This window comes from Petromyzon marinus, chromosome 45, assembly GCF_048934315.1.
Source record: "Petromyzon marinus isolate PM22_M1 ecotype Great Lakes invasive population chromosome 45, UKy_Petmar_22M1.pri1.0, whole genome shotgun sequence".
NCBI classification, from domain to species: Eukaryota; Metazoa; Chordata; class Hyperoartia; order Petromyzontiformes; family Petromyzontidae; genus Petromyzon; species Petromyzon marinus.
Window position 1 is genome coordinate 6,047,714 of NC_133711.1, and position 26,647 is coordinate 6,074,360.

The window sequence follows — 26,647 nt, forward strand, 5'->3', positions numbered from 1 at the left end:
CAGCGAACTCGCAGCAACGGCTTCTGGCTCGCCATCGAACAAAGACGGTCGCCACGTCGCGCACTTTCAGATGCGTTTCTGCGGCCGTCTGGAACGCTCTTCCTTCAAATATTAAGAAGCCACTAGAGCTATGCACTTTTAAATCTCGATTGAAAACATTTTTTTTTAGAACCGCTTTTTGTGTTTAGTTTGTTTTCCTTGCCCCGCTACTCCGTTTAGCACGGTTGGCTAGGTACGGTGCGAAATAAGTTCAACGTACATACGTACATTGTTCCAGCGCAGGGCCGTGAGAGATGGCAAGGGCGTGGGTGGACGCCCTTCATCCCGCCGCGTGTGTGTGCGTGCGTGTGTGTGTGTATGCGTGCGCACGTTTGTGCATGGTTGCACATGTGTGTGTGTGCTGATCGATGCCCGCGTGCGGTCAAGGGATGTATGCCGATGATCTGGTAATTGCTGCTCACTCGGAGGAGGAGTTGGATGCGCTGCTGCTGAACCTGGAGCTTGCCACTAAGAGGTGGGGCCTTACCATCAGCCCCACAAAACTAAGCACCTGCCTGGGTATTTTGTACCATCGGACACTCCACCCCCACAACTCCCAATTGGTGATGGGGCAGTTGTGGAGAGAGTGGAGAGTTTCCCATACCTGGGCAGTGTGCTTATGACCGGCTCCAGTTTAACAGCAGAGGTCTCACTCCGAATCAGTCGAGCGGCAATATCTTTTCATCGGTTGCGTAACGCTGTGTGGAAGCTACCAGGTCTGTCGCTCCGCACGAAGCTTCAGGTCTGCTCGGCCACGGTCATTCCCTCCCTTCTCTACGCTTGTGAAACGTGGACCCCCCTAATGGAACATCTTTGCCGGTTAGAAACATTCAGGTTGGCATGCCTACGATCCATCTTGGGTTTAACTTACAGGCTGGATTGTGTGAGGAGCTCACAAATCCTTGAAATATCTGGACAAAGGTGAGCTCCTCCGGCAGGCAAGGCTGCGTTGGCTGGGTCATGTAGCCCGCATGCCCAGCCACCGCATTCCTAAACAGCTTTTGTTCGGCCAGATAGAGGGGGCTAAGCAGGCACGGCACGGGCTAGAGAAGAGATGGAGCTGATGCGGTACGGGAGGATGTGGAACTGAGTAGACTTGCCGATGACCGGTACCAGCGGTGTCAAGATCGGCCTCTGTGGAGGAAGCTCGTGAATGACGTTGCTGGGCAGCTGGAGGCAGTCGCTCTCCAACAACAACGGAGGGCGGAGGAGCGACGCTCACAACAACGAGCGGAGAGCCGGGTGGCTAAAGCACAGCAAGTTGGCACAGTAGGGGGCACAGGCGGTGCATCAGCCAGTCATCTCAGCCAGTCGACCGGTGGCACCTGGGTCTGTCCCGTGACCTCCTGCCCGCGGGCGTTCGACACTTCACGTGGCCTCAACGTGCACATAGCCTGGCACAAGCGTCGTGGTGACGTCACCGCCACTTAGTGGCGAATGGCGGTTGTTGTTATTGTTGTTATTGTTGTGAGGGCACAGCCAAACGATCCTAATCAGCGAATCGGTTCATGCCTCTGCAATATTCGGCAGAATTAGATGTATCGCCGAATATTATGATAAATGATGCATATTGGACAGGAAGAACGTTTGAGATTAAGTTTGAAAGCGAAGCTTGCGCGTGAGTGTGGGCAGTACGGCGGTAGTCCAGCGCTTAGCGCGCCCACACGCCTTACGAACCCGGTGACCAAAGTCACGACCATCGCCAACACCGGTGACGATCATCTGAACCCCGTCCTGGGCCTTCCCCAAGGTCGACTGGGCCTCAGACGAGTTCGCGGCGCGGGGCGTGTTAAACGTCGCCACGAGGCCAAAACAAGAGCAGCCCGGGTGTTGGTGGTGCTTGCTCACCCACCACCGCCTCGTGTGCAATGCCGGACTTCGTGGGTGCTGCTCGCGAACAGCACTCTCTGTCGAAGGCTATACAGTGGGGGGGCGGGGGGGGGGAATCTTCGTTTCTTTGTCTAAGATCCATTGTCCCGCGACCTCGTGCCAGCCACCCTTCAACACTTCACGTGACCTCGGCGTGCACCGAGCCTGGCGAATTCGCCGCTGCGCTTTCCCCCCGGCGAATTTTTTTGCGCCTTGCGTTGCGTTCACTCCGACGTCCGGGCGGGGGGGGGGGGGGGCAAAGGGGGGTGGGGGGGGGGGGATGGGCGTCTCGATACCTCGCCACGTTTGTGTGCGGGGGGCCTCCTCGTCCGGGTTGATTCGGCCTAAAATGTCAACGGTGGCGCGGTGCCGACTGCGAGAGCCGGGTTTCGGACGCTTGCCTTCGCTGCTAGCCACGATTGCCATTCACGAACTCGCGCGCTGCGCCAGGCGGAATAATAGGCGCTCGCAAACAGCGGTTGTTTCCATACTCGGTGAGTAAAACAGGATCTTTATCTATTGTGTGTTGATGTGTTCGTTCTAGTGCACGTTGGAATGTCTGCGTGTGTGCGTGCGCGTGCGCGCGCGGATCTTTGTGTTGCGTGCACACCAGCGATATCTGACATCGGTGGCGAGTGATACCCGGGGGACCACTCCTCTAGGTCAACTCGACCTTAAATGAGCAACTTCACTCTTGCTGTAAACATCGGCACTGAGCGGACGTGCTGGGCCACCCCGTGCCCTCGCGCTCGCCGTGCCCTGCCAGCCTGAATAGGCGCTCGCTAACTGCCCTTGCCCCAGAAGTCTGCGGAGGCTATATGGTGGGGGGGGGTCTTTGTCTTGCGTGTGTGTCTGTGCTGCTTGTGGGGGAGCGGCGGTGCAGCGGTTAGCGCGCTGCACTACGAACCCGGCGTCCCGAGTTTGATTCCCGGCGCGTAAACATTGCCACTGGGGAGATAAAGGCGGCCGGGCGTGGTGCTGGCCACCCACCCCCTCGTGTGCCACTCGCGAATAGCACTTGCCCCAGCTGTCTTTGCAGAGCCATACGGGGGGAGTGAGGCGGGGGGTGAAATCTTTATACGTGTTAGCAGGCGTGTGTCTGTGTGTCCGTGTGTCTGCCACTGGTGCACCGCGTGGGCCTTAATAGGCGCTCGCTAACCGCACGTTAGCCCCCTCCCCCTCCTCTTCCTCCGGGGGGTCTGTAAAACTGCGCGACGATGGCGGCGATGTGGGAGGAGGAGGAGGGTGGGGGATCCGTGTCCTTGCGTCGAGTATCGTGTGCACACAAAGATAAAGATCCCCCGTATAGCCTGAAACACACTTGGGGCAAGTGCTGTTTGAGCACACGAGGGGGTGGGTGAGCGGCCGTCTTTGTCTCCCCAGTGGCGATGTTTACACACCACACCAGTTACTAATTTCAGGCTGAGCCGACCTACGAGAGGCCCACGACCGATTCGGATGCTCGCCAGCGGCGTTGGCCGTGAACCAGAATCAAACTCGGGGTTGGAAGCGCAGCGCGCTAACCACCACGCTGCCGCTCCCACACACGCGCACACACGTGCACACACGTGCACACACAATCTCGCGTTCCTGTTGTGCAACCGCGCCGTGCCCTCCTCGGCGGCGTGACCTTGAGATGCTGGGCGCCCCCCCGCCCCGCTCGCTCGCTCGCTCGCTCTCGCGCCCGTGCTCGCTCGCTCCCGCGCCCGTGCGAAAACCAGTTTTGTGAGCGCGGCTCCAAGAGCCGCTCCGGCACAACAGAGCCGCTTCCTGCACACGCCCGCACGCGGCAGATGTCATCGTCATCATCGTCACCGTCGTCGCTCATCCTCGTCGTCGTCACAATTCTCATCGTTGTCACTATGATTGTCTCAACCTTCGCAATTGTCATCGTGGCTGACGCCACGCACAGCCACGATCGCTCACTCGTGAATCCCTGCGTCGCATGAAGCATCGCTCCACCCCCCCTCACCCCCGAGCGATATTGTGATCGTCAGCAATAGCAGCAGCGGCGGTGCCATCTTCGTCGCTTTCACTGTGATGAGGATGTTAGTGGTGGTGATTGTAATGGTGTTGTTCATGATGATGTTGTGATGATGATGATGTTGATGGTGGTTATGGTCATGATGGCTATTGTGATAATCTTGAACACCGGGTGTGTGGTTGCAATGCTGCACGCCACACACCCCATGGCTTTGCAACGGGGGGGGGGGGGGGGGGTTGGTGATCCAGCGCGTGCGACAAACTTCAAGCGTCGGCGTGAACCGACGCGACGCGTCAGGGCGCACCTCATCAACATCGTCGCCCGTTCTCATTTTCGTCTCTCGACAGGAGCCAAAGCGAGTGACCCCAACCCACGGCCTCACCCCCCCCCCCCCCCACCAGCGCACGGCCCCGCCCCTCCCCTAACGTTCCCAAGCCTGGACTCCCCTGGCCAACAGTGGGTCCATGCTGCGGGTCACTGACGTCACAGCTGCAAGTCAGCTGACGCTCGGCAGCCAATCACCGTCGGACGGTCACGAGGAGGCAGCGTCGACATCCAGTGAGGAGAGGCTACAGGTGTGTGTGTGTGTGTGTTGTTGTTGTTGTGCACCTAGCCTGGCACGAGTGACGTGGGGTTACCGCTGTTGCCGTGTGTTTGCGTGTGTCCGTTGAGGCTATACGGGGGATCTTTGCCTTTGTTTGGGTCCGTGTCCGTGCGCAAGTAAGTTTGTATGCACTTGAATACGCATGCATAATGCACGTGCGAGTGCACGCATGCGTATGTTTAAACACGTACCTCACGTACATCTGTGTGCGCACGTATGGCCCAGCTTACACATACACGCCTGTCTGCGTAGACAACAAAGTACACACTCACACCTATGTGTACACACACACACACACACCTAGCTTACACCTGTGTAAGTGTGTACGTGTGTCTGCGCGCGTGTGCGCACGTGTGTCTGCGTACATGTACCTAACGTACGCTCGTGTGTCTCTGTGCGAACACTTGTGCCTCTGTGTGTGCACGCGTCTCGTGCGGGCGTGCGTGTGCACGCACGTGCGTGCGTATACACGTGTGTGCGCATACAGGACGGATTCCTCCTGTCTCACAGCTGCCCCCTGTGCGAGGAAATCTGCGACTCGGCCCGTGACCTCACCTCTCACATCCGCCAAGTTAGCCCCACACGCAAACCCCCGATACTGCAGACGGCTCACTCGCTCACTCGCTCACTCGCTCACTCGCTCGCTCGGCCCTCACGGCTGTCCCAGGGAGAGTCCCGTCGCTCGCCTCTTTGCGCACCGCGCTACGAACCCTCACCCCCCCCCCCCCCCCCCCGAGTTCGACTCCCCGGCCGCCATGATGCGCTCTTGGCCCAGGCCTTTGAAATTGGCGCTCGCAAACTTTCGCCCGCCTCTTTTTTTTTGCTTGCGCTTTTGTCGCAACAAGGCTGAAGGAGGCCTGAGCGTGCGTGTGTGCTGTGCGTCTTCGTCTATGTCTTTGTGTGTCCGTCTGTGTGCGTCTGAATGTTACGTGTGTATGCACATGCATGTGGGGAGCGGGAGCGCAGTGGTTGGCACACTCTGCGCCTTGGACGCGACCCCACAACAGTGACAGCGGATATTTCGAACCAGTCGTGGGCCCTCCCCTAGGTCAACTCGGCCTTAAATGGCTACCTGCTGCCGTGTGTAAATATCAGCACTGGGGAGACAAAGGTGGCGAGGCGTGGTGCTGGCCACCCACCCACCCCTCTGGTGCGCCGTGCCGGCCTTCATAGGTGCTCGCTAACAGCAGTTGCCCCAACAGTCTGTGAAGGCTATACGGGGGATCTTTGTCTTTGTATGTATCTTTCTCTGTCTGTGTCTGAACAGCACAATGGCTGGGTGACCACTCCCAGCGGGAATGCGTGTGTGTGCGCATGTGATTACACGACCAGATTTCGATTCCCGCGTCACGACCAACACCAGTCACGATTATTTAAACAGGTCCTGGGCTTCCCCAGGGTCGACTCAGCCTCAAACGAGTACCCGGTGCGGTGCGTAAAAACATCGCCACTAGGGAGACAAAGGCGGCCGGGCGTGGTGCTGGCCACCCACCCTCTCGTGTAGGCGTTGAGGCCTTCACAGTTGCTTCTCGCAAACAGAACTTGCCCCAACAGTCCGTTAAGGCTATGCGGGAGGGGATCTTTGTCTTGATTGCGTATGTGTATGTATCGGTATGTATCACTCTCTCTCTCCCCCCCCTCTGTCTGTGCGAGTGCAGCACAATGGCGGGGTGAGCACGCCCAGTGGGAATGCGTGCGGGATCTGCGGCAAGTTCCTGAGTTCCGCGAGCTCGCTCGATCGGCACATGCTTGTGCACTCCGGGGAGAGGCCGCACCGCTGCCCCGTTTGCCAGCAGGCGTTCACTACCAGCGGAAACATGCAGAGGTACCGCGTGTGTGCGCGCGTGTGTGCACGTGTGTGCTACTGCGGGGAGCGGCGGTGCAGCGGTTAGCGCGTTGTGCCACGTAACCCGGCGTCCCGAGTTCCGATTCCCGCTCACGGCCAACACCGGCGACGATTATCTGTACCGGCTCTGGGCCTCCCCTCGGTCGACTCGGCCTCAAATGAGTACCTGGTGCGGTGCGTTAACATCGCCACTGGGGAGACAAAGGCGGCAGGGCGTGGTGCTGGCCACCCACCCCCTTCGTGTGCCACGCCGGCCTTCATAGGGGCTACTCGCGAACAGCACTTGCCCCAAAAAATCTGTTAAGGCTATAAGGGGGATCTTTGTCTTTTTTTGTGTAATAGGTGCTTTGCTCAAAGGACTTGCCCCAACAGACTCTTAAAGGCTATGCGGGTGGAGGGATCTTTGTGTGTGTGCGGATGTGTGCGTGTGTTTTATTTACTGCGCGTGGCTGGGTGTGCGTGCGTGGATGGGCGAGTAGTTGGCTGCGTGTTTGTCTGCGTGTCATTGTGTGCGCGCTTGTGGCTGAGTTTGCTTGAGCGAATGCCGGATTAGGTGAGCGTGCTAGCGGGCATGTGAGCGAAGGATCTAGCAAGCGAGTGAAATGAGATGGTGAGTGAGAGAATGAACAAGTGAGCGTTTGAGCGATTGAGTGAGAGTATACGAGTGAGAGATTCATCGATCAAGCGAGTAGGTGAACAGTTGAGTTAGTGAGAGTGAATGAGTGAGGGAGCAAGAGTGGGTGTTGGAATGGTTGAGTGGGTGCTTGGGTGAGTGGCGCAAGTGAATGACCGATGGAGCGAAGGAATGAGCGATTGAGCGATTGAATGATCGAGTGAGTTCACTCATGAGCGAGTGAACGATCGAGCAAGTAAGTGAGTGAATGAACGATTGAGCGAGTGAGTGGGTGAATGAACGATCGAGCCAGTGAACGATCGAGCGAGTGAGCGAGCAAGTGAATGAAGGGGACCACGTGACAGGAGTCGCTCACTCAGGCTGTGTTCACGCCCCCAGGCACCTGAAGATTCACGAGAAGGACCCAGGACCCAGCCTGTCTCCGGCACGGGCGTCTATGGCAAACGCCAGCAGTGCTGCCGAGCCAAGCCCGGAGCAGCCATCCTGCCAGATTACCGAGGTGCCTGCACAAATAATTACTATTTTATTGTATACCTACGTGACTTTACCGAAAGAACCAAAGAGTATACGACAGTGAATTACATTTTGTAAAATATATACGTATGATATATGTGTCAAGAAATCAAATGATCATGCATCGCAACGTGAACAAAAAAAACCACATCAATCAGTATATAATGAGTTAAGGGACCATGCGGTGGTGGTGTTGAGAAAGCAATTGCATTATATACCACGCTGTGGATGTACGTAACGTCTGTATGTGGCGTATTTATTTTGTTGAGCGAGCGAGGGAGGCAGGCAAGCAGGCAGAGGGGAAGGTTTGAGCCTGGACTTGAACGGTGGATGGTGGGATGGGGGCGGCAGGGGGTCAACAGCACTGACGGCTGGGGGAAGGGAGTGCCAGACAATGGGGGCAGAATAGGAGAGTCGGTGACCTCCCACCAAGCGACAGTTACGACCGTGGTGTTGGTGGTGATGGGGGAGGCCATTCCGTCGATGTCACATTTGCGTAAGCGCTGCCGATGTTGGCGATGACGTAACAGCGGTGGGTGGTGACGTCAGCGATTGCCGGGGAAGATGGCGCGGCTACTCTGGTCGTGGCGTAGATTGGTCGTTGCGACGGTGGGATGCGGTTTGGCGGTCGCCACGGCGTTGAAGGCGATGTTCCTTCACTGGACCGTTCCTTTACGGGACCGTTCCGTCACCCGACCGTTCATTCACTCGACTGTTCCATCACTCGATCATTCCATCATTCACTCACGCCATCACTCACCACGAACCACTGTAACAAGTGACGATCACCTGACCGCTGGGCCCCGGGTCACCGCGATGTGGTAACGGTGTTGAGTTTCATCATGTCGTGTTGTTGGTGATGTTGCTGATGTTGGTGATGCCAATGTATGTATGCATCTTGATTTTTTTTCTTACCGTGCATAGCCAGCCGTACTAATCAAAAGGTGCTGGGAGGTGTTAATTAATCGGAGGTGCTTCTTGTTTCCTACGGCCAATGTAGTTGCAGAGCAACAACTACAATTTCACATGCATGTGGTCAAGCCAGATAACCGGAGCAGCAGCGGAGTGTAATCGCCGTGATGTCTCCTCTGTATGTGCGCATCTTTGGGCATTGTCGCCTCGTTACGCGTTGTACGGTTTGTCCTGGACGACCACGGTCGCACCACCGTTGCTGGAGAGTTTTTTTAATTTTCCATTTGTGCACCATCAGGAACCATCCGCGTCGACTGGCCATGGTTTGTGCGGTGGGTGCCGATCTACGGTGGACCGCGATAAGCGGAGGCGATTGAATCGTGGGTGATAATCGGAGGCGATGCCCTGCCGCCCCAGGTGTGCGTGTCCCTGGACGCTGGCTCCTCCGCGGGCCCCGTGGGGGACGCGAACCGGAAGGACGTTCCCGCGAGGCCGAGGCCTCGCCGCCCGTCGGCCCGGAAGAGGGCGAGCGCCGACGTCGTGGAGGCCGGAGCTCCGCTGCTCCTGAAGAAGCCCCGGCACAAAGTGAGTCGTCGGTCGTCGTCGTCAGCAGCGCGCACCATCGTAAAGATCAGCCGCGGTATTGTTGTGGTCATCATTGTTCAACATCGCCATCGCCGGCAAAATCGGCATCGTCGGCAAAATCAGCAGCAGCAAGCATCGTTATCGACAGCAGCAGCAGCATCAGCATCATCATCATCATGATGGTCATCATCAACTGCTTTATCATCATCGACGTCAGCAACAGTATCGTTACAAAAGTATCGTCGCCATCAGCAGCAGCAGCATCAACATCTTCATCATAACCGTCAGCAAGAGTATTGTTGCGATCATCAGCATTACCATCGTAAACATCATCAGCAGCAGCAACAGTATCATCGCCATCATCGGCAGCATCACCATCATCGGCAGCATTAACCTGGTTATCAGCAGCATCATTACCATTGATATCATCATTGTCGTCACTACATCATCGTCATGTCCATCATCATCGTCATATCTATCATCATCAGCCTCATCTGGGCTTCTTACGAGACAAAAGCTGCTGTCTAGGATGGTGACACGAAGTCTGGGGTTTGTTGGCAGCACTCTCTCTCTTTCTCGCTCGGAGGGTCTACCCCGACTCGACGTGCGATCGTTGCCTTCTGTCCTTTGCCGTGTTGATGGCCGTGTAACGATGACTGTCTCATCACCTTGGCGTGCGTGCTGCTTTGTTGTGCTGGAGGGGGCAGCTCCGTTGCAAATAACCTTTGGACGGTTTTTTTTTTACATCTGTGAGCCATCGCTCTTCATCGGTTCGACAAACAACGCCCACCTCCACTCCCTTCTCGCTCGCTCGCTCCTCTCGATCGCTCGCTCCTAAAAATAAAATAGCTTTCTCACTCTCTCGCTCGCTCGTTCGCTCGCAGACTCGCTCGCACAATCGCTTGTTCGTTCGCACGCTCACTCGTTAACGTGTTCACCAACGCTCGCTCACTAATGCTCGCCCACTCGTTCAGTTGCTCACTCGTTCAGTTGCTCACTCGCTCACTCATTCAGTTGCTCACTCGCTCACTCATTTAGTTGCTCACTCGTTCAATTGCTCGCTCACTAATTTGTATACTTGCTAAGTCACTCACCGCCTTGCACACTCTCTTGCCAACACCCCCCCCCCGCCGGCGGCCCCCCCTGCACACCACTGCCCCTCCCGTGAGTTATCGTGCATCACCTACTCTGAGTGTCACGCCGACTGCTTGATTTACATTCTCATTGACTCACAAAATCACACTCGGTCCCATGATTCACTCATTCATTCACCTGCTCGCTCGCTCGCTCACTCGTGCACTTACCAAACCATCATCTCATTCATTTATTCACCCGCTTACGAATGATCTCGCTCGCACATCCACTCATTCACTCACCCGCCCAACTGAGCTCACAAAATCACACTTAACTCGCAAATCACTCGCGCGCCCTCGCTCGCTCTCACAACGAACTCGCCCAAACTCACTTATTGCATTCTCTCTCCCACTCCACGTGGTGACGAAATCACGATCCTTCTCTCTCTCTCTGCTCACAAGCTCACTCATCCTCTCACTCATCCGCCGACTCAACACACGCGGCGCCCTTCCCTCCCCTCCCCCACCCACCCAAGCCGCCAACCCCACGCACATCATCCCACCCTCCCCCTCTCTCTCTTCTCTCGCGTCTCGCGTCGACTGCATCAGCGGCCCGACCGGTTCGGCCTGTCCTGCCGCTCGCTCCGTCCCCGTGCCTGCGCCGCCGCCAGCGCTACCAGCGCAGACCGCAGGCGACCTGCCGCGTGGAATTCTCCCGTTCGCGGCGGCGGCGGCGGCGCTGATCTGAGCGCTCGTTTCGGGTGAAGCTACCGCGCTACGGGAGGCCCCCCCAACCACCCCTCTCCCCCAACCACACCACCAAGCATCCCACCAACCACCCCTCTCCCCCAACCACACCACCAACCACCCCTCTCCCCCAACCACACCACCAACCACCCCTCTCCCCCAACCACACCACCAACCACCCCTCTCCCCCAACCACACCACCAAGCATCCCACCAACCACCCCTCTCCCCCAACCACACCACCAACCACCCCTCTCCCCCAACCACACCACCAACCACCCCTCTCCCCCAACCACACCACCAACCACCCCTCTCTCCCACCCACACCACCAAGCATCCCACCACACCACCAAGCACCCCACCAACCCACCGCGACAGGGGTCGGATGTCACGGGGCACAGCGCTTTGCCTGACCAGGACTTGAACCCCGGGGCGGGGGGGGGTCTCTGCTCCCCCCCGCCACCCCCCCCCCCGTGTTCTCACTCGTGGCTCGGCTCAGACTCTTCGAAGGCTACGCTGCGGCTCTAGCAGCCAGCGAGCCGGCGCCACGCCCTGCTTCACTTGAGCTGGCTCGGAGCCCGATGTTGTCCCCCCCCCCCATGCCCCAGGAGCTCCACGAGGCCGAGCCTGAGCCGAGCTGCGACTCAGACTGTGGCTCTCCCTGCCGCGCGCGGGGATTTGCAGTGCCCACTGTCTTTCTCACGTCATCGTCAGCTGCGGTCAATCCAGCGGTGGATTGGTCTCAGGGACGATGACGACGATGTTAATATCAGCTGCGGTTAATCCAGCAGTGGATTGGCCTTAGCGATGATCATGATGATGTCGTCATCATCATCATCCAAGGCCCCTCCAAGCCCCCCCCCGCGCACACGCGAGCTGAATCCGTCACTCCATCTCCCTAGCGGACGTGACCCTTGGCACGTCCGAAGGAGGAAATGCGCACGAAAGAGCAACCCTCTCCCGCCCTCCCGCTTTGATGGGTCATGGCTATGGGATGCATGATAGAGGTTTGTTTTGGGTGAGATCGCGTAAATATCAATGTGTCGTTAAGCCCGCCACCACCCGGCACAGCCAATTAGTAAGGTTTTTATCACGTCAACAGAACGTGCCAATCCGTTACTAGTACAGCAGACCGGTGCGTTGGAGACTAAATCCCGCAACATTTACAAGTAAGTGGTATTCGCGAGCACCTCTTAAGGCCGGGGATTTATTCCCAACCACACATAACGTGGAGTGCTGGAGCTCCCCTAGATCGACTCGGCCTGAAATGGTCCCCTCTGATGGTGTGCAAACACCTTGATTCGGAAACACGAAGGCAGCCGGGTGTGGTTCTGCGTCTGCCCTAATTTGGTGCTCGCTAACAGCTTGTTCGAGGCCACAGGGTGGGAAAGGCCGGGGGAGGTGGGGGAGGTTTACCTGTGTCATGCATATGAGTGCACATGCATTTGACTGGTGCTAACCACACACCCACCCCCATTATACGTCGCCTCTCAGACCTCCATAGGTACGGTGGAAGGGGTCTTTGTCTTTGTGCGCATGTGTAGTGCCGTGGTCCCCCGGCCCCGGGTGACGGTTGCTGGGCAGCGATCTCCGAACCGGTTCTGGGCTTTCCCTAGGTCGGCTTAGCCTGAAATGGGCACCTGGTGTTTGTGTGTAAACATCGTCGGGACTGGAGGGGGGGAATGGTGGCCGGCACCGCTTCCCCAGTCGTTTGCCATGCGAGGACGCGAGATCGGCGCTCGTCAACAGCACTTGTCCCCCGCAAACCGCTTGTGTAGGCTCGCGCATCGGGGCGAATCTTCGTCTCTTTGATTGGTGCTCCTTTAATTGAAGCGCTTTTAAGGAAGTCCAAGTAAGGTTGAGTGAGAAGGGAGGGTAGTACAGCAAGCGGGGAGCGAGTGTATGATATGCAGATTGTTTTTGCAATGTTGCCAGCGCGCATGCGTGTGTGGATTGTCTCTAGGTACTCGGGTTTCATGTACACAAAGACAAGGATCCCCCATATAGCCTTTACCAGACTGTTGGGGAAGTGCTGTTAGCGAGCACCAATGAAGGACGGAACGGCACACGAGGGGGTGGGTGGCCACCACCACGCCCGGCCGCCTTTGTCTCCCCAATTGCAATTTTGCGACACATCGCACCCAGTACTCATTTGAGTCTGAGTCGACCTAGGGGAGGCCCAGCGCCGGTTCAGATAATCGTCACCAGTGTTGGCGGTGAGCGGGAATCGAACTCGGGTCGCCGGGTTCGGAGCGCAGCGTAGCGCCAACCGCTACACCACCGCTCCACCACCGCTCCACCACCGCTTCACGTACAAAGACAGACGCACGATGTGTGCGTGTAGTGGGGGGGGAATGTTTGTCTCATTGTGTCTTGAGGGCACACGTGTATGTACAGTGGGGGAAAAAAGTATTTGATCCCCTGCTGATTTTGTACGTTTGCCCACTGACAAAGAAATGATCAGTCTATAATTTTAATGGTAGGTTTATTTGAACAGTGAGAGACAGAATAACAACAACAAAATCCAGAAAAACGCATGTCAAAAATGTTAAACATTCATTTGCATTTTAATGAGGGAAATAAGTATTTGACCCCTCTGCAAAACATGACTTAGTGCTTGGTGGCAAAACCCTTGTTGGCAATCACAGAGGTCAGACGTTTCTTGTAGTTGGCCACCAGGTTTGCATACATCTCAGGAGGGATTTTATCCCACTCCAAGTCATTAAGGTTTCGAAGCTGACATTTGGCAACTCGAACCTTCAGCTCCCTCCACAGATTTTCTATGGGATTAAGGTCTGGAGACTGGCTAGGCCACTCCAGGACCTTAATGTGCTTCTTCTTGAGCCACTCCTTTGTTGCCTTGGCCGTGTGTTTTGGGTCATTGTCATGCTGGAATTCCCATCCACGACCCATTTTCATTGCCCTGGCTGAGGGAAGGAGGTTCTCACCCAAGATTTGACGGTACATGGCCCCGTCCATCGTCCCTTTGATGCGGTGAAATTGTCCTGTCCCCTTAGCAGAAAAACACCCCCAAAGCATGTTTCCACCTCCATGTTTGACGGTATGATGGTGTTCTTGGGGTAATAGGCAGCATTCCTCCTCCTCCAGACACGGCGAGTTGAGTTGATGCCAAAGAGCTCCATTTTGGTCTCATCTGACCACAACACTTTCAACCAGTTTTCCTCTGAATCATTCAGATGTTCATTGGCAAACTTCAGACGGGCATGTATATGTGCTTTCTTGAGCAGGGGGACCTTGCGGGCACGGCAGGATTCCAGTCCTTCACGGCGTAGTGTGTTACCAATTGTTTTCTTGGTGACTGTGGTCCCAGCTGCCTTGAGGTCATTGACAAGATCCTCCCGTGTAGTTCTGGGCTGATTCCTCACCGTTCTCATGATCATTGCAACTCCACGAGGTGAGATCTTGCATGGAGCCCTAGGCCGAGGGAGATTGACAGTTCTTTTGTGTTTCTTCCATTTGCAAATAATCGCACCAACTGTTGTCACCTTCTCACCAAGCTGCTTGGCAATGGTCTTGTAGCCCATTCCAGCCTTGTGTAGGTCTACAATCTTGTCCCTGACATCCTTGGAGAGCTCTTTGGTCTTGGTCATGGTGGAGAGTTTGGAATCTGATTGATTGATTGCTTCTGTGGACAGGTGTCTTTTATACAGGTAACAAGCTGAGATTAGGAGCACTCCCTTTAAGAGTGTGCTCCTAATCTCAGCTCGTTACCTGTATAAAAGACACCTGGGAGCCAGAAATCTTTCTGATTGAGAGCGGGTCAAATACTTATTTCCCTCATTAAAATGCAAATGAATGTTTAACATTTTTGACATGCGTTTTTCTGGATTTTGTTGTTGTTATTCTGTCTCTCACTGTTCAAATAAACCTACCATTAACATTATAGACTGATCATTTCTTTGTCAGTGGGCAAACGTACAAAATCAGCAGGGGATCAAATACTTTTTTTCCCTCACTGTACGCGCGCGTCTGGCTGTGTGCATTGGGAGCGGTAGCATGGTGGTTAGCACACTGCCTGCTGCACTGCCGGTGACCCTGGTTCCATTCCCGAATAGAGGTGTTCAGGGTGATTACGATTTTTTGTTCCTAATATACCCTGTGTTTGGAGTAATGGGACGGCACACGCGCGTGCGTGCGTGTGTGTGTGGTGGGGAGAGGGGAGAGGGAACGTAGTGGTCAGCGTGCTGCACTACAAATGCAGCTACCTGACTATCGACTCCTGGCCACGGCTGATATCGGTGGGGAACGATGTCAGAACCGGTCTGGGCCTGCCCCTAGGGCAACTCAGCCTTAAATGAGTACCTGGGGAGACAAAGGCGGCCGGGCGGCCGGTTCGGAAGCGGCCACCCCCTCGCGTGCCACCGTGCCGGCAGTCGGAAGGTGCTGCTCCTCGCTAACGGGCACTTGCCCCAACAGTCCGTTAAGGCTACACTGGTGGTGGTGGGGGGTATCTTTGCCTTTGTTTTTGTTGCTGCTTGCCCACCAGGTGTATATGTGGCTGTGTGCATTATTGATCGGCAGAGGAGGAGGAAGGGGGGGTGGGTGCCAGTGTTTGGTCTCCCCCTTTACTCCTCCTCCAACTCCCAACTCCCACAACCCCCACGCCCTAACCCAACCCTCGCCCCGGCTCCTTTCAGGTGCCATTCATTATTTACGGAACCCCACCAACCACCTCACCTGCTTATGATATTGAGCTGCATTGTTACGCGCGCGCGCGTGTGTGCCGACGGCCTGCCTGCGCACGCCTTTATTTGGCTGGGTGACGTCGACGTGGGGTTGGTGGATCGCGCAAGGATGGGATGTTTTGATTCGATCGGATTGTGGTGGTGGTGGTGATTAGGATTAAGGCTGTGGTGATGCCACTGTTTCTGCTGCTGCTGCTGCTGCCGATGATGAAACTGGCTAATGATGAAGATGCTGATGGCGAAAATCAGCGTGTAGCCTCTGGTGACGATGGCTGACGCAGCTGGTTGTTGCTGATGATCGTTTTGATGGTGAAACTGCTGCCATTGCTGCTGATGGCGATGAGGATATTGCCGTGGTTGGCAATCGTGACGATGATGCAGCTTTCTCCCAGTGGCCGCCGCTGCTGCTGATGACGTTGGACCGTGAATACGTTGCAGCTGGCGATAATGACGACGAGGTTGCCGACAATGATAACAATGCGTGATTTACTAACCTCTTTCCCAGATTTGAACTCGGCGTCCCCTGCCCCGTAGTTATTCGGAGCCCTGGTTGTTGCACCAACCCACCGGGCTACTAGACCCCTGGCCTTACAGGACTTTATCGACAACGCGTGCTCTTCGTTCACGTGGGAAAGGCCTCGCCGAGTCTCCGAGGGGGGGGGGGGCCTGTTTTCAAAACTTTGGCCAATTCCTTACTGTTGATTGAGTTTTAGATTTCCCAACTCCAACCACCCCCCCCCCCCCCGTTTTGTTAAAGCAGAACCGGAGCAATTGAACAAAAGGGAAGATGACGCTTTTAAATAAAATCCATATGAATGGGTCAGTAATCTGCTTCATTCACCACCTGCTAGTCTTGCAGGGCGGGGGGGGGGGAGTCTACTCTAGTACACGGACACCCACGTGCGTCGATGATTTGAGTTGATTCCCTTATCCATTGGGTAACCGCTGTGTCCTTCCCCACCCCCCCCCCCCCCCCACAAAGTAGTAGCTGGTTTTATGGACCCCCAAAGTGGGGTGCTGAGTCACCCCCCCCCCCCTCTCCCCCTACCACTGAGCCGCCAGGCCGGATAAAAACATTACAGCAGCAACGTCGTTTGAATAATATTTTCTTATTGAGCAGTAAATTATCAATTCTCACTAGTTTAGCCTTTAACAGACTCTCGGGGCAAGTGCTGTTAGCGAGAAGCACCTATGAAGGCCGGCATGTCACACGAGGGGGGTGGGTGGCCAGCGCCACGCTCGACCACCTTTGTGTCCCCAGTGACGAAGTTTACGACACACCGCAACCAGGTACTCATTTGAGGCTGAGACAACCTAGGGGAGGCCCAGGACCGGTTCAGATAACCGTCATCGGTGTTGGCCGTGAACGGGAATCGAACTCGGGTCTTCGGGTTCGCGGCGCGGCACGCTAACCGCTCCACTGCCGCTCCACACGCACGCGCGCGCAATCCTGAGCGTGTATCGCGTCGTGAATAATCATTTGCGACGAATGGGCTGCTTGTTCTTCCACGTGGGGATCGCCAGGGCCGAAGTGTTTTTTTATTTTTACCCCCCCCCTCTTCGTTTAGACAAAGGGAGGCGGAGGTGGGTGGTGGGGTTGGGAAGGCTCACGGGAGACGATCGCTCTGCGTGCGTGTGTTTGTGTGCGGTGCGCGCGAGTGCAGATGAGCCTGGAAGTTGGCGAAGACTCCAGACACTGTCCCGTCTGCCTCAAGGCGTTCGTCTGTGAGCTCGGAGTGGATTCGCACCTTGCCACACACTCCCCACCCGCACAGCTCAGGTGCTGTGGGTTCACGTGGCCGTGTGTTCGTCTGTCTCTGTCCGTCCGTCCGTCCGTCGGGCCGAGCGTGCATGTGTTTGGCTGTCTCATTTGTCCATTGTGTCGATCTGTCCATCCGTCCGTTTGCCCGTGTTGCCATGCGTTCGTCTGTCCATGTTACCGTGCGTTGGGCTGTTTGTCTGACCGTGTGTCAACGTGTGTATGTTGAACTTCTGTCGCGCCGTACGTAGCCAACCGTGCTAATCGGAGATGCAGGTGAAGGACGACAAACTAAGGACAACAACCAGTTCTGAATAAATGAATTTTCAATCTAGATGATTTAAAAGTGCATAGCTCCATTGGCTTCGTGATATCGGAAGGAAGAGCGTTCCAGACGGCTGCAGAAGCGCATCTGTTCATCGGAGGCACGGGAAATGTTTCATTCTGTCTGCCTGTGTAAAATGCGTGTTCCTTGCGTGTGTGTGTAATTTATTGTTATCTGCGTATCCCATGCCGATATAACCTCGCTCAATTCAAGAAACGCCTTACACGCTTTCGCTCTTGTAACTTTGAGAGTGCTGTTTGTCGCTGGCCCCCTAGCATTATGGGCCTGTGCTCCACTACAATCTGATTTTTAAAAAGTATAGATTTTTGAACGTATCTGTGCATTTGTGTGTTTGTTTGTATCATCGCTGTTTATTTATCTGCCAATATGTATCAATGTGATAACATTACATGCCCCATCTATATATATAGTGCTTTTAATTAATATAATTTTAGTGCGATTGATGAGCACAGCCCCAAAGGGCCAAAGCATAACACGGACAGCAACAAACAGCACTGTCAGAATTGTAAAAGATTAGAGATTAAATAGTGAATTTGAGCAACGTTATCAGAGCTTGGGAACATATACAATGGGAGGGAATTCCAAGCTGGATCAGCACTGTTGTGACCTGCAGCGTGGTGAGTGGGTGGGTGAGCGAGTGAATCGGTGGGCCTTGTTGGGAACTACAGTGGGGTGCTTGAAAACACAGCACTGATTAAAACGAAACGGTCTCGTATTCTTGGTTCTTTCGGGTAAAGTCACGTTGAAGGGAAACAATAAAATAATAATTTATATATAACACAATAAAATTCTCACGACGTTTCGACTGCAAACACAAGCGGTCTCAGTCTGGTGGACGACATCGATGGGGGAATCGATGAACCTTTTTAAGTGCGCGCGTCCAAATGTGCCGTGCGTGTCACGTGCACATCCGCTGCCCAATCTGCGTACGGGGAGCGGTGGCACGGGTGATTGGCGCACTGCGCTACGAACCCGCCGACCCGTGTTCGATTCGCGCTCACGGCCAACGCCGGTGACGAAAATCCCAAACGGACCTGGACCTCCCCTGGCACGGTGTGCAAACATCAGTACTGGGGAGACAAAGGCAGCCGTGCGTGGGGCTGGCCCCCCCCTTCCGTGTGCCTTTCCGACCTTACGAGGTGCAACTGGCTGACTTGTCCCAACAGCTGAAGGCTACACGGGGGATCTTTGTCTCATCCGCGTGCCTCCCGTGTGCCGGCGTCCGCCCCGCAGGTGCCGCCACTGCAACGCGCCGTCGGTCCGCACGCCGCGCAGCTTCCTGCGGCACGACTCGAGTGCCCGCCGGCAGCACGAGAACGGCACGGCCAACGGCGTCGACTCCTCCTCCTCCTCCTCGTCCTCGTCCTCGTCGTCGTCCTCCTCCTACACGGCCAACGCAGTTCAGTTCTCGGTCGGGGTGGAGGGAGCGGAGGGGATCCACGCGACGGTGGGACACGGGCAGGCGGGTGCGAACTCCGTGCCCGTTGGCTTCCGCGACCTCAGCTTCATCGACTTCAGCTGCGACAAGTTCCCCAAGATCGCACAGGCATGGGAACCCCCGTGCTCGCGCGCTGGCTCGCTCGCCCTGTCGCTCGCTCGCTCGTTCACGCGCTCGCCCTGTCGCTCGCTCGCTCGCTTGCTTGTTCACGCGCTCGCCCTGTCGCTCGTTCGATGTATTATTTGTGTCTGCATTGGTACATGTACCTGTCCCTCGTCTGTGCGTATTTGTCTATATCTGCGTGTCCCAAGTTCTTCCAACCATGCCGCAGTTCGAGAAATACGTGAACTGTTCTGTATTTCGAACCTTAAACGTGCGGTCGTGGCGGTTGAAACAACGGCGGAAGTTTTTGTAAATCCCGGTCCACCTGCAGCAGCGTAAGTGGGTTCACCGCAGTCGGTCGATGGGCAGGTCGCGTTTTGTGGGCTGGGTGGGGTTAAAGTGCGGCCGGCGTGGAGGAGTCGACCGAAGGACCCGGCAGGGCCAAAGCGAGGCCCGTCGCGGGGGGCCCACGCTCGCTGCTCCTCGCTGGTCAGGGGGCACAGCGGGTCGGTGCTCGAGCGAAGGCAACCGCTCTTCGGCGAGAATTCCGGGGATGTACGCGGACACACAGATCAGGCAAAGACCTCCCCCCCCCCGTGGTTGCCTTTATGGAGTTATCACGCGTCTTTCTCTCTCTGTCTCTCTCTCCCCGCGTGGTCGCGTGGATTTTTCTCCAGGTCCTCCGCTTTTTCCCCTCCACGTTTCGAACGAACGTCGCGCGTTCAGACAAACTCGGCCGCTGTAAATTTCCCCGCGATGATGAGCCACTTACGTTGAGCTGTCACTTGTGATGGCCGCATAGCTCAGTGGGGCCTTTCCTGGCGGGAAAAATAATAATAATAAGTCTTGTAGTTTTAGTAACGGATTTGTTGGGACGACTTCCAGGTTACTCGTATGAGGCTGAGTCGACCTAGGGTGAGGTCCGGGAGCGGGTTCAGATGTTCGTCGCCGGGTTCATCTTGCGCGTTTAGCTCCTCCACCCACCCACCCGCCCCGCCGCACCTCCGCTTAGCACGGCTGTCTGCGTACAGCGCGAAAGAAGTTCAGCGCACCGCAAGTCGGCCGCCAAGGGATCTGTCGCGCCAACCACTGCGCCAACCGCTCCGGCGATGTGCAACATCTTGACCCCCGCCCTCATTCTACGTAACGCGGATTAACAAACAAGCGACACTTTGTAAATCCTAATTTACATGCATTTTGCATTGACCCTGCTTTAGTTGTTTTTATCCGACCCCCCCCTCCCCCCATCCTCCAGATTTGTCCCCGGAAAAAAATGGAGCATTAACTGGATTCATTTTTTGGTTTATTCGCGAGTACGTTTTGTTGCTTGGTGCGTTCCTTATCACCTACGTTCACCCGCTCCTCGACCGCTGCCCCTTTCATTTGTGTGTGTGTGGTGTGTGTGGTGTGTGTAGTGTGGTGTGTGGGGTGTAGTGTGGTGTGTGTGTGGTGTGTGTGGGGTGTGTGTAGTGTAGTGTGTGGTGTGTGTAGTGTGTGGTGTGTGTAGTGTGTGGGGTGTGTGCAGTGTGTGTGTAGTGTAGTGTGTGTAGTGTGTGTGTGGGGTGTGGCATGTGTGTGTATGTAGTGTGGTGTGTGAGCGACGCTCACAACAACGGGTGGCTAAAGCACAGCAGGTTGGCACAGTAGGGGGCACAGGTGGTGCATCAGCCAGTCATCTCAGTCAGTCGACCCGTGGCACCTGGGTCTGCCCCGTGACCTCCTGCCAGCGGGCGTTCGACACTTCACGTGGCCTCAGGGTGCACATGGCCTGGCACAAGCGTCGTGGTGACGTCACCGCCACTTAGTGGCGAATGGCGGTTGTTGTGTGTGCATATGTAGTGTGTGTGGTGTGTGCAGTGTGTGTGTGTGTGGGGTGTGTGTAGTGTGTGTGTGTGGTGTGTGTGTGCATATATAGCGTGTGTAGTGCGTAAAGTGTGTGTGTGCAGTATGTGTGGTGTGTGTGGGTGCAGTGTGTGTAGTGTGTGTTGTGTGAGGGATGTGGGGAGTGTAGACACGTGGGAGCTTAGAGGGGTACCAGAACGATTTTGGATTTGGCTGCACTGCCCTCTGCTGCCCACCACAACTCTCTCTTCTTTAGGGACGATGCTTATGTTGGCGTGTGTATTTAGCTTTTGCATCAAACGAGAAGCCGTGTCTAACAAGGAGGGGGGTGGGGGGATGATCCTTGCCTATAAACATCTGGCGGTCCGCCAGCGCTGGTTCAAGTGAGCCCGATTCTGCTGATGCGACGCTGAATGACGTAACAGTTCCAGAGTTTTGCTCCGCCGTTTCTACCGCTGCGTCCGGGATAATCGAACGGATCGGTGAACCTTCCGGATTGCACGTCAAGCGTGCTGGCCATCGCACCGCGGAAGGCGCCCCCCCCCCCCTCCCCCCCCCCCCCCCCCACACGCGAGTCCCGCGCTGAGCCCACTCCATCTCCCGCCTCCTCCTCCTCCCCGCGGTGCAGGTGTGGTGCGAGCGGAACGTGCGACGCTGCATCAGCCGCTACCACCGCTTCGTGTGCGACGACTGCGGCAAGGCCTTCCCGGTCATGGCGGCGCTCTCCCTCCACCGCGACATCCGCCACCCGGCGTCGGCGCGCACGCCCAGCAAGCGCTCGGCAAAGCGGCTCCCCCCCGCCCCCGCGCCTGCGGCCCCTGCCACGGTGGACGTGGACGACGGCCCCGTCGAGCAGCTCTCGTTCCTGGCGTCGCTGAACCTGCGGCCTTCTCTGGAAAACGACGGCGCGGCGACACCGGCGAAGCGCGAGAAGCCGTCGGCTCGCCTCTCCCCTCCGCCGGCGCAGCCGCAGTCCCCGTCGCCCAGCGAGGCTCCGTCGGGCGCCGCCGTCTTCCTGGGCCTCCTGTCGCTGTGCCCCGTCGCGTCGCCCGAGCAGAGGCCCAAGCGGCCCAACCCTGGCCGCTCGCGCCAGGGCACGGTGATGCAACAGCTGCAGCTGGTGCAACAGCACCATCAGCACCATCAGCACCAGCAGCAGCAGCAGCAGCAGCAGGCGGCGGTGCGGCACGCGCAAGTGGAGGGGGACGGCGCCGTCTCGCTGGTGCAAGGCGGCGTCGTGCTGCGCGGCGCCGAGTTCACCGTCCGCGCCGCCGCTGCCGGCGCCGCCCGGCGCCCGAGGCCGGGGCAGCCGTCGCCGTGTCCCGACGACGGGGACCCTTCCCCGCAGAAGGGCTTCATCATCCGTCCCGACAGCAGCATGGTGGTGGTGCCCATCGTGTGCGAGTCGGCCTCCGAGCTGGGCTGCGCCGGCGGCGGCGGGCGGCAGCAGCAGCGCCAGCAGCAGCAGCAGCACGGGCGCGGCGGCGGCGGCGGCGGCGACGGAACCGGCGAAACCAACCCCGTGTCCAAGCTGACGGAGATGTGCGATCGCGCGCTGGTGGACGTGGGGACGGCCGAGCCGTCGCCCTCGGGGGCCGCCCCGTTTCTGACGCCGCCTCCGCCGCCGCTCTCCAAGGTCGCCCCGCCGAGGGGGGAGGAGGGCGAGCTCCCGCCGTCGCTGGCGCCGCGCCCGGCGGCCCGCCTGCGCCCGATGCCGCAGCTGAAGCCGAAGCCGCCCCCTCCACCGCCGCCGCTGGCCGCTCGCTGCGCCTCCCCGACAGACGCTGCCGAGGACGCGTCCTCGGCAGCGTCGTCGGCGCAGCAGCAGCAGCAGCAGCAGCGGCGGCGGCAGTACCCGGCGGCGGAGGCGGCGGCGCCGCCTCCGCCGCCGCCCCTGCGGCTCATCCGGCCCGTGGCCGCGGCCATGACGGGCGCCGGCGAGCCGGTCGTGCTGCCGCCGCTGCCGCCTCTTCCGTCGTCGGGCGGCCTGCTGCCGCACCGGGAGGACGCGCGCTCGCCCTGCAGGGCGGACGGCCGCCGGGCGCAGGAGATACTGCGCAGGGTGCTGGAGCAGGGCGTCGTGTCGGCGTTGGACGGCGCCGGCTGCGGCGGCGGCGGCGGCGGCGGCGCCGGCGCCGAACTGTCGGAGCCCTCCGCCCGCTCGTTCCGCCCGACGGAGCGCAAGCCATCGCCGAACCTGCGGCGCGTGCTCGAGGCGACCGACTCGTTCTGCTGGGCCGAGAACGCCGAACGCTTCCTGGGGCGCGAGGTGAAGCAGGAGGAGAGAGGCGGTAACGGCGGCAACGGCGGTAACGGCGACACCGCCGCCGGCGCCGGGGAGGCCCAGCAGCTGCTGCTGCTACGGCGGCGGCGGGAGGACGAGGAGGAGGCGGTGGCGGCGATGATGGCGATGACGGGGCAGCGTGTGGAACCGGCGGCGCCGTCCGCCGGCGTCGTCGGCGTCGGGTCGCAGTGCGCCGTGTGCCGGCACGCGGCTCCAGACCGCGCGGCGCTGCTCCGCCACCTGCGCGACCGCCACGGGCGCGAGCGGCCCTTCGCTTGCCGCGTCTGCCTCTACCCGTTCACGCTCAAGGCCAACTGCGAGCGCCACCTCAAGCGCCGGCACGGCCTCACGGCGCGGCCCGACATCGACGTCCGGATCGAGCTCCTGGCCTCGCCGGGCGTCCTCGGGGCGGCCGTGGCCAGGGCTCACGCCGGCTCCGCGGTGAAACGCGAGCGGCCCGCGGTGTCGCGTGGCGGCGGCGGCGGCGGCGACGACGACGACGACGACGCGCCGCTGCTGCCTCTCGTCGCCGGCGCTCTGCCCAACGGCTTCTTGAGCACCGGCGTTTACCGTCAAGTCGGCGGCGGCGGCGGCTCAAAGATCGCCGTCGAGCCCGACTCGCGAATCCTGCCGGCGAACGGGCGGCCGCCGGAATCTGGCTGGCCGACGGAGAACGGCAAGGGCGGCATCGGCGTCGGCGCGACCGGGAGGGTGCCGGCCGACGATGTTGGGGAGCTCGCCGTGGCGGTGGCGAAGGTGCGAGGGAGACGGCCTCGGGGCGCCGGGCTCGGGGGGCGGCACAAGCCGTACCGGTGCCGGCAGTGCCGCAACATCTTCTCGACGCGCAGCAACGTGTACCGGCACGTGCAGAGCCATCACGCCGAGGCCGTGGCGGCGTCCGGGGGCGACGCGTCGCACTGGGTCACCTACGTCGACCCGCCGCCGGCACCGCCGGCTCCTGCCGACTCGACGGGTAAAACGGCGGCACCGGTGGTTATGCCAAAGATGGAACGCGTGCACGTCAACGGAACCAGGGGAGGAGGAGGAGAAGAAGAAGAGGGGGAGGTGGCAGACGGCGGCCGCGGTGGTGGTGGTGGTGGTGGTTACGCCGTGGAAAACGGAGGGTGTCGATTCGTGGACGGCGCCAAGCCCAGCGCGGCTACCATCTCCGCCGCCCAGCGCTCGCTCAAGAACGGGCTGCTGTTACCGGCCGGCTACTCCCGGCTGTCGGTGTTCTCCGCGGGTTCGGCGTTCCGGCCTGCGCGCTCCGCCAGCATCCCCGCCGTGACGGTGAAGACGGAGTACTGCCCGCCGTGGGACGGCGGCGGCGTCGGCATCAAAGTCGACGGCGACGACGACGACGACGACAACATGGAGCCCATCGACCTGTCGCTGCCGAAGCGGCGGGACTGCGCCACGACGGCCGCCGCCGGAGCGAACGGAACAACGGCCGGATCGGCCGTGGCGACGGCGGGCAAGGAGGAGCTGGCGCGGAAGAACGCCTCGCACTGCCTCGCCCAGCTGGCCACCAAGCACAGCCGCATGGCCGCGCCGGAGAGGCCGGGCCCCGGGGAGGCGTTCGCTGCCGGCTCGCGTTGCGCCTGGGCGGCGGCCGCCGAGGGAGGCCTTGGCGACGCCGCGTGCCACCCGCTGATGCAGCTGGCGTCGCTTGCGGCCGGCTCGCTGGGGTACGGCGGCGATTGCGGCGGCGTCGGCGTCGGCGTCGGCGGCGAGGAATCCGGAGGGAAGGAGCTGCAGGCGCTGGCGGAACTCTCGCGGCTTTTCATCGGCTGCCGCGGCGGCGCGACGAGGGGGATGGTGCCCCCGGTGGCGGTGGCGAAGGCGGCAGCGGCGGCGGCGTCGAGTGGACCCTTGCGGGACGCAGAGGCATCCTCCGTCGTGGAGGTGCCCGCGCAAGTGTAAGTTTAATTTTATTTGTTTTATCGCCGGCTGTGGTATTTCGCGGGGTTTTGGTTTTTCATGACGGGTTTTTAAATACGCAAAAAATGTATCGAATGAGCCGGCAAATGAGATCGCTAGGTGGTGGAAAGATACGAAGGGGAGGATGATCCAAAGCCGGCGACTGAACACACGGTAGGTAGTCCAGCGGATGAGAGAACCAGCGCAAATTTTGAGTTGAGCAAGGATGTAGGAACGGGGAAAAGGTACCGGGAATTTGGGGCTAGGGGAGAATAGTGGAGAAATGTTTTATTAAATACGTTTTATTTTATTTAACCTGTAGGCTTTCGCGACCAATATCATCCGTAAGAGGGGGGGGTTTATTTGTCTGGTTCTAGCGCGTTAATATAAATGTGTCGTTCAAACCCGCCACCACCCGGCCAATTGGTAAGGTTTGTCACGAAAACAAAACGTGCCAATTCGTGAATAGTTCCGCACACACCGGTTGTGTGTTGGAGAGTAAACTCGAATAGTAGATGTTGTGGGTTTACTCTGCAACACACCCGGTGTGCTCAGTGCTAGTACGAATTGTGATGTTTTGTTTACGTGACAAACCTTACTCATTGGCTGTGTCGGATGTTGGCCGTGTTTAACGGCACATTTATATTTACGCGATCTAACCCAAAAAAGACTCTTATCATGGATAATAAGTCGTTTCGAGGCGTCCACTGTTCCACGCTCTTTGTGAACGCGAGTTCTAAATGTTGACATTTGAATTAAATAACCACCGTGCGGGGTGGGGTGGGGGGCGACCCTGAACAGGACGTCACATTTCAAAGGTTCTGTTTGTGTTTTTCGGACCGAGAATTGCCGAGGCGAGGTTAAATTCGTCCAGTCCCAACGGAATGGGGGGATGGGGGGGGAGGTTGTCATTCGTACACGCGGCGGCCACTCAAACCGTCGCTGTTATTATGTGCAGCAACTTGGGTTAATCCGCTGCTGGATGAAGGCTTACACACGCACACAAAGGAAAAAAAAGATTCCCCCGTGTGGGCCTGAACAGACTGTTGGGGCAAGTGCACCTATGAAGGTCGGCACGGCACACGAGGGGGTGGGTGGCCAGCACCACGCTCGGCCGCCTTTGTCTTCCCAGGTACTCTTTTGAGGCTGAGTCGACCTAGGGGAGGCCCAGGACCGGTTAAGATAATCGTTACTGGTGTTGGCCGTGAGCGGGAATGAGAAACCCGTGTCACCGGGTTCATAGTGCAGTGTGCTAACTGCTACACTACCGCTCCCCACACGCGCACACACACACACGTGCACACACACACGCACACACAGACACACACACACACAGCGTCATGGGCGGTGACATTGCCTGATGGTGGGAGCGGTTACCGATTGATGCGGAAGTTCGCAATTCTGGCTGTCACCTGATAAGACTGGTTGTTAATTGCCGTGCGAAA

The 26,647-nt window shown here is 58.2% G+C and overlaps 1 protein-coding gene and 1 long non-coding RNA gene across 6 annotated transcripts in view; one reads left to right on the forward strand and one right to left on the reverse strand.

Moving 5' to 3' along the window:
• LOC116952115 (uncharacterized) overlaps positions 1–26,647 on the forward strand; it is a 108,035-nt gene that overhangs the window by 66,580 nt on the left and 14,808 nt on the right. For 4 of the 5 annotated variants that reach the window (XM_076074047.1, XM_076074049.1, XM_076074048.1 and 1 more), the window contains 8 exons: positions 4,240–4,467; positions 4,984–5,067; positions 6,155–6,321; positions 7,355–7,475; positions 8,819–8,986; positions 17,176–17,291; positions 18,850–19,162; positions 21,627–25,201. In XM_076074047.1, the coding sequence (XP_075930162.1) occupies positions 4,357–4,467; positions 4,984–5,067; positions 6,155–6,321; positions 7,355–7,475; positions 8,819–8,986; positions 17,176–17,291; positions 18,850–19,162; positions 21,627–25,201 (4,655 nt within the window). In that variant the 5' untranslated portion in view covers positions 4,240–4,356. The remainder of the gene's footprint in view (positions 1–4,239; positions 4,468–4,983; positions 5,068–6,154; positions 6,322–7,354; positions 7,476–8,818; positions 8,987–17,175; positions 17,292–18,849; positions 19,163–21,626; positions 25,202–26,647) is intronic. The other variant, XM_076074052.1, reaches the window with a different exon arrangement.
• On the reverse strand, positions 8,880–10,652 carry LOC142930914 (uncharacterized). The gene is made up of 3 exons (XR_012946896.1): positions 10,452–10,652; positions 9,655–9,820; positions 8,880–8,965 (listed from the first exon to the last, which is right to left on the reverse strand). It is a non-coding gene; the product is annotated as an uncharacterized LOC142930914 (long non-coding RNA).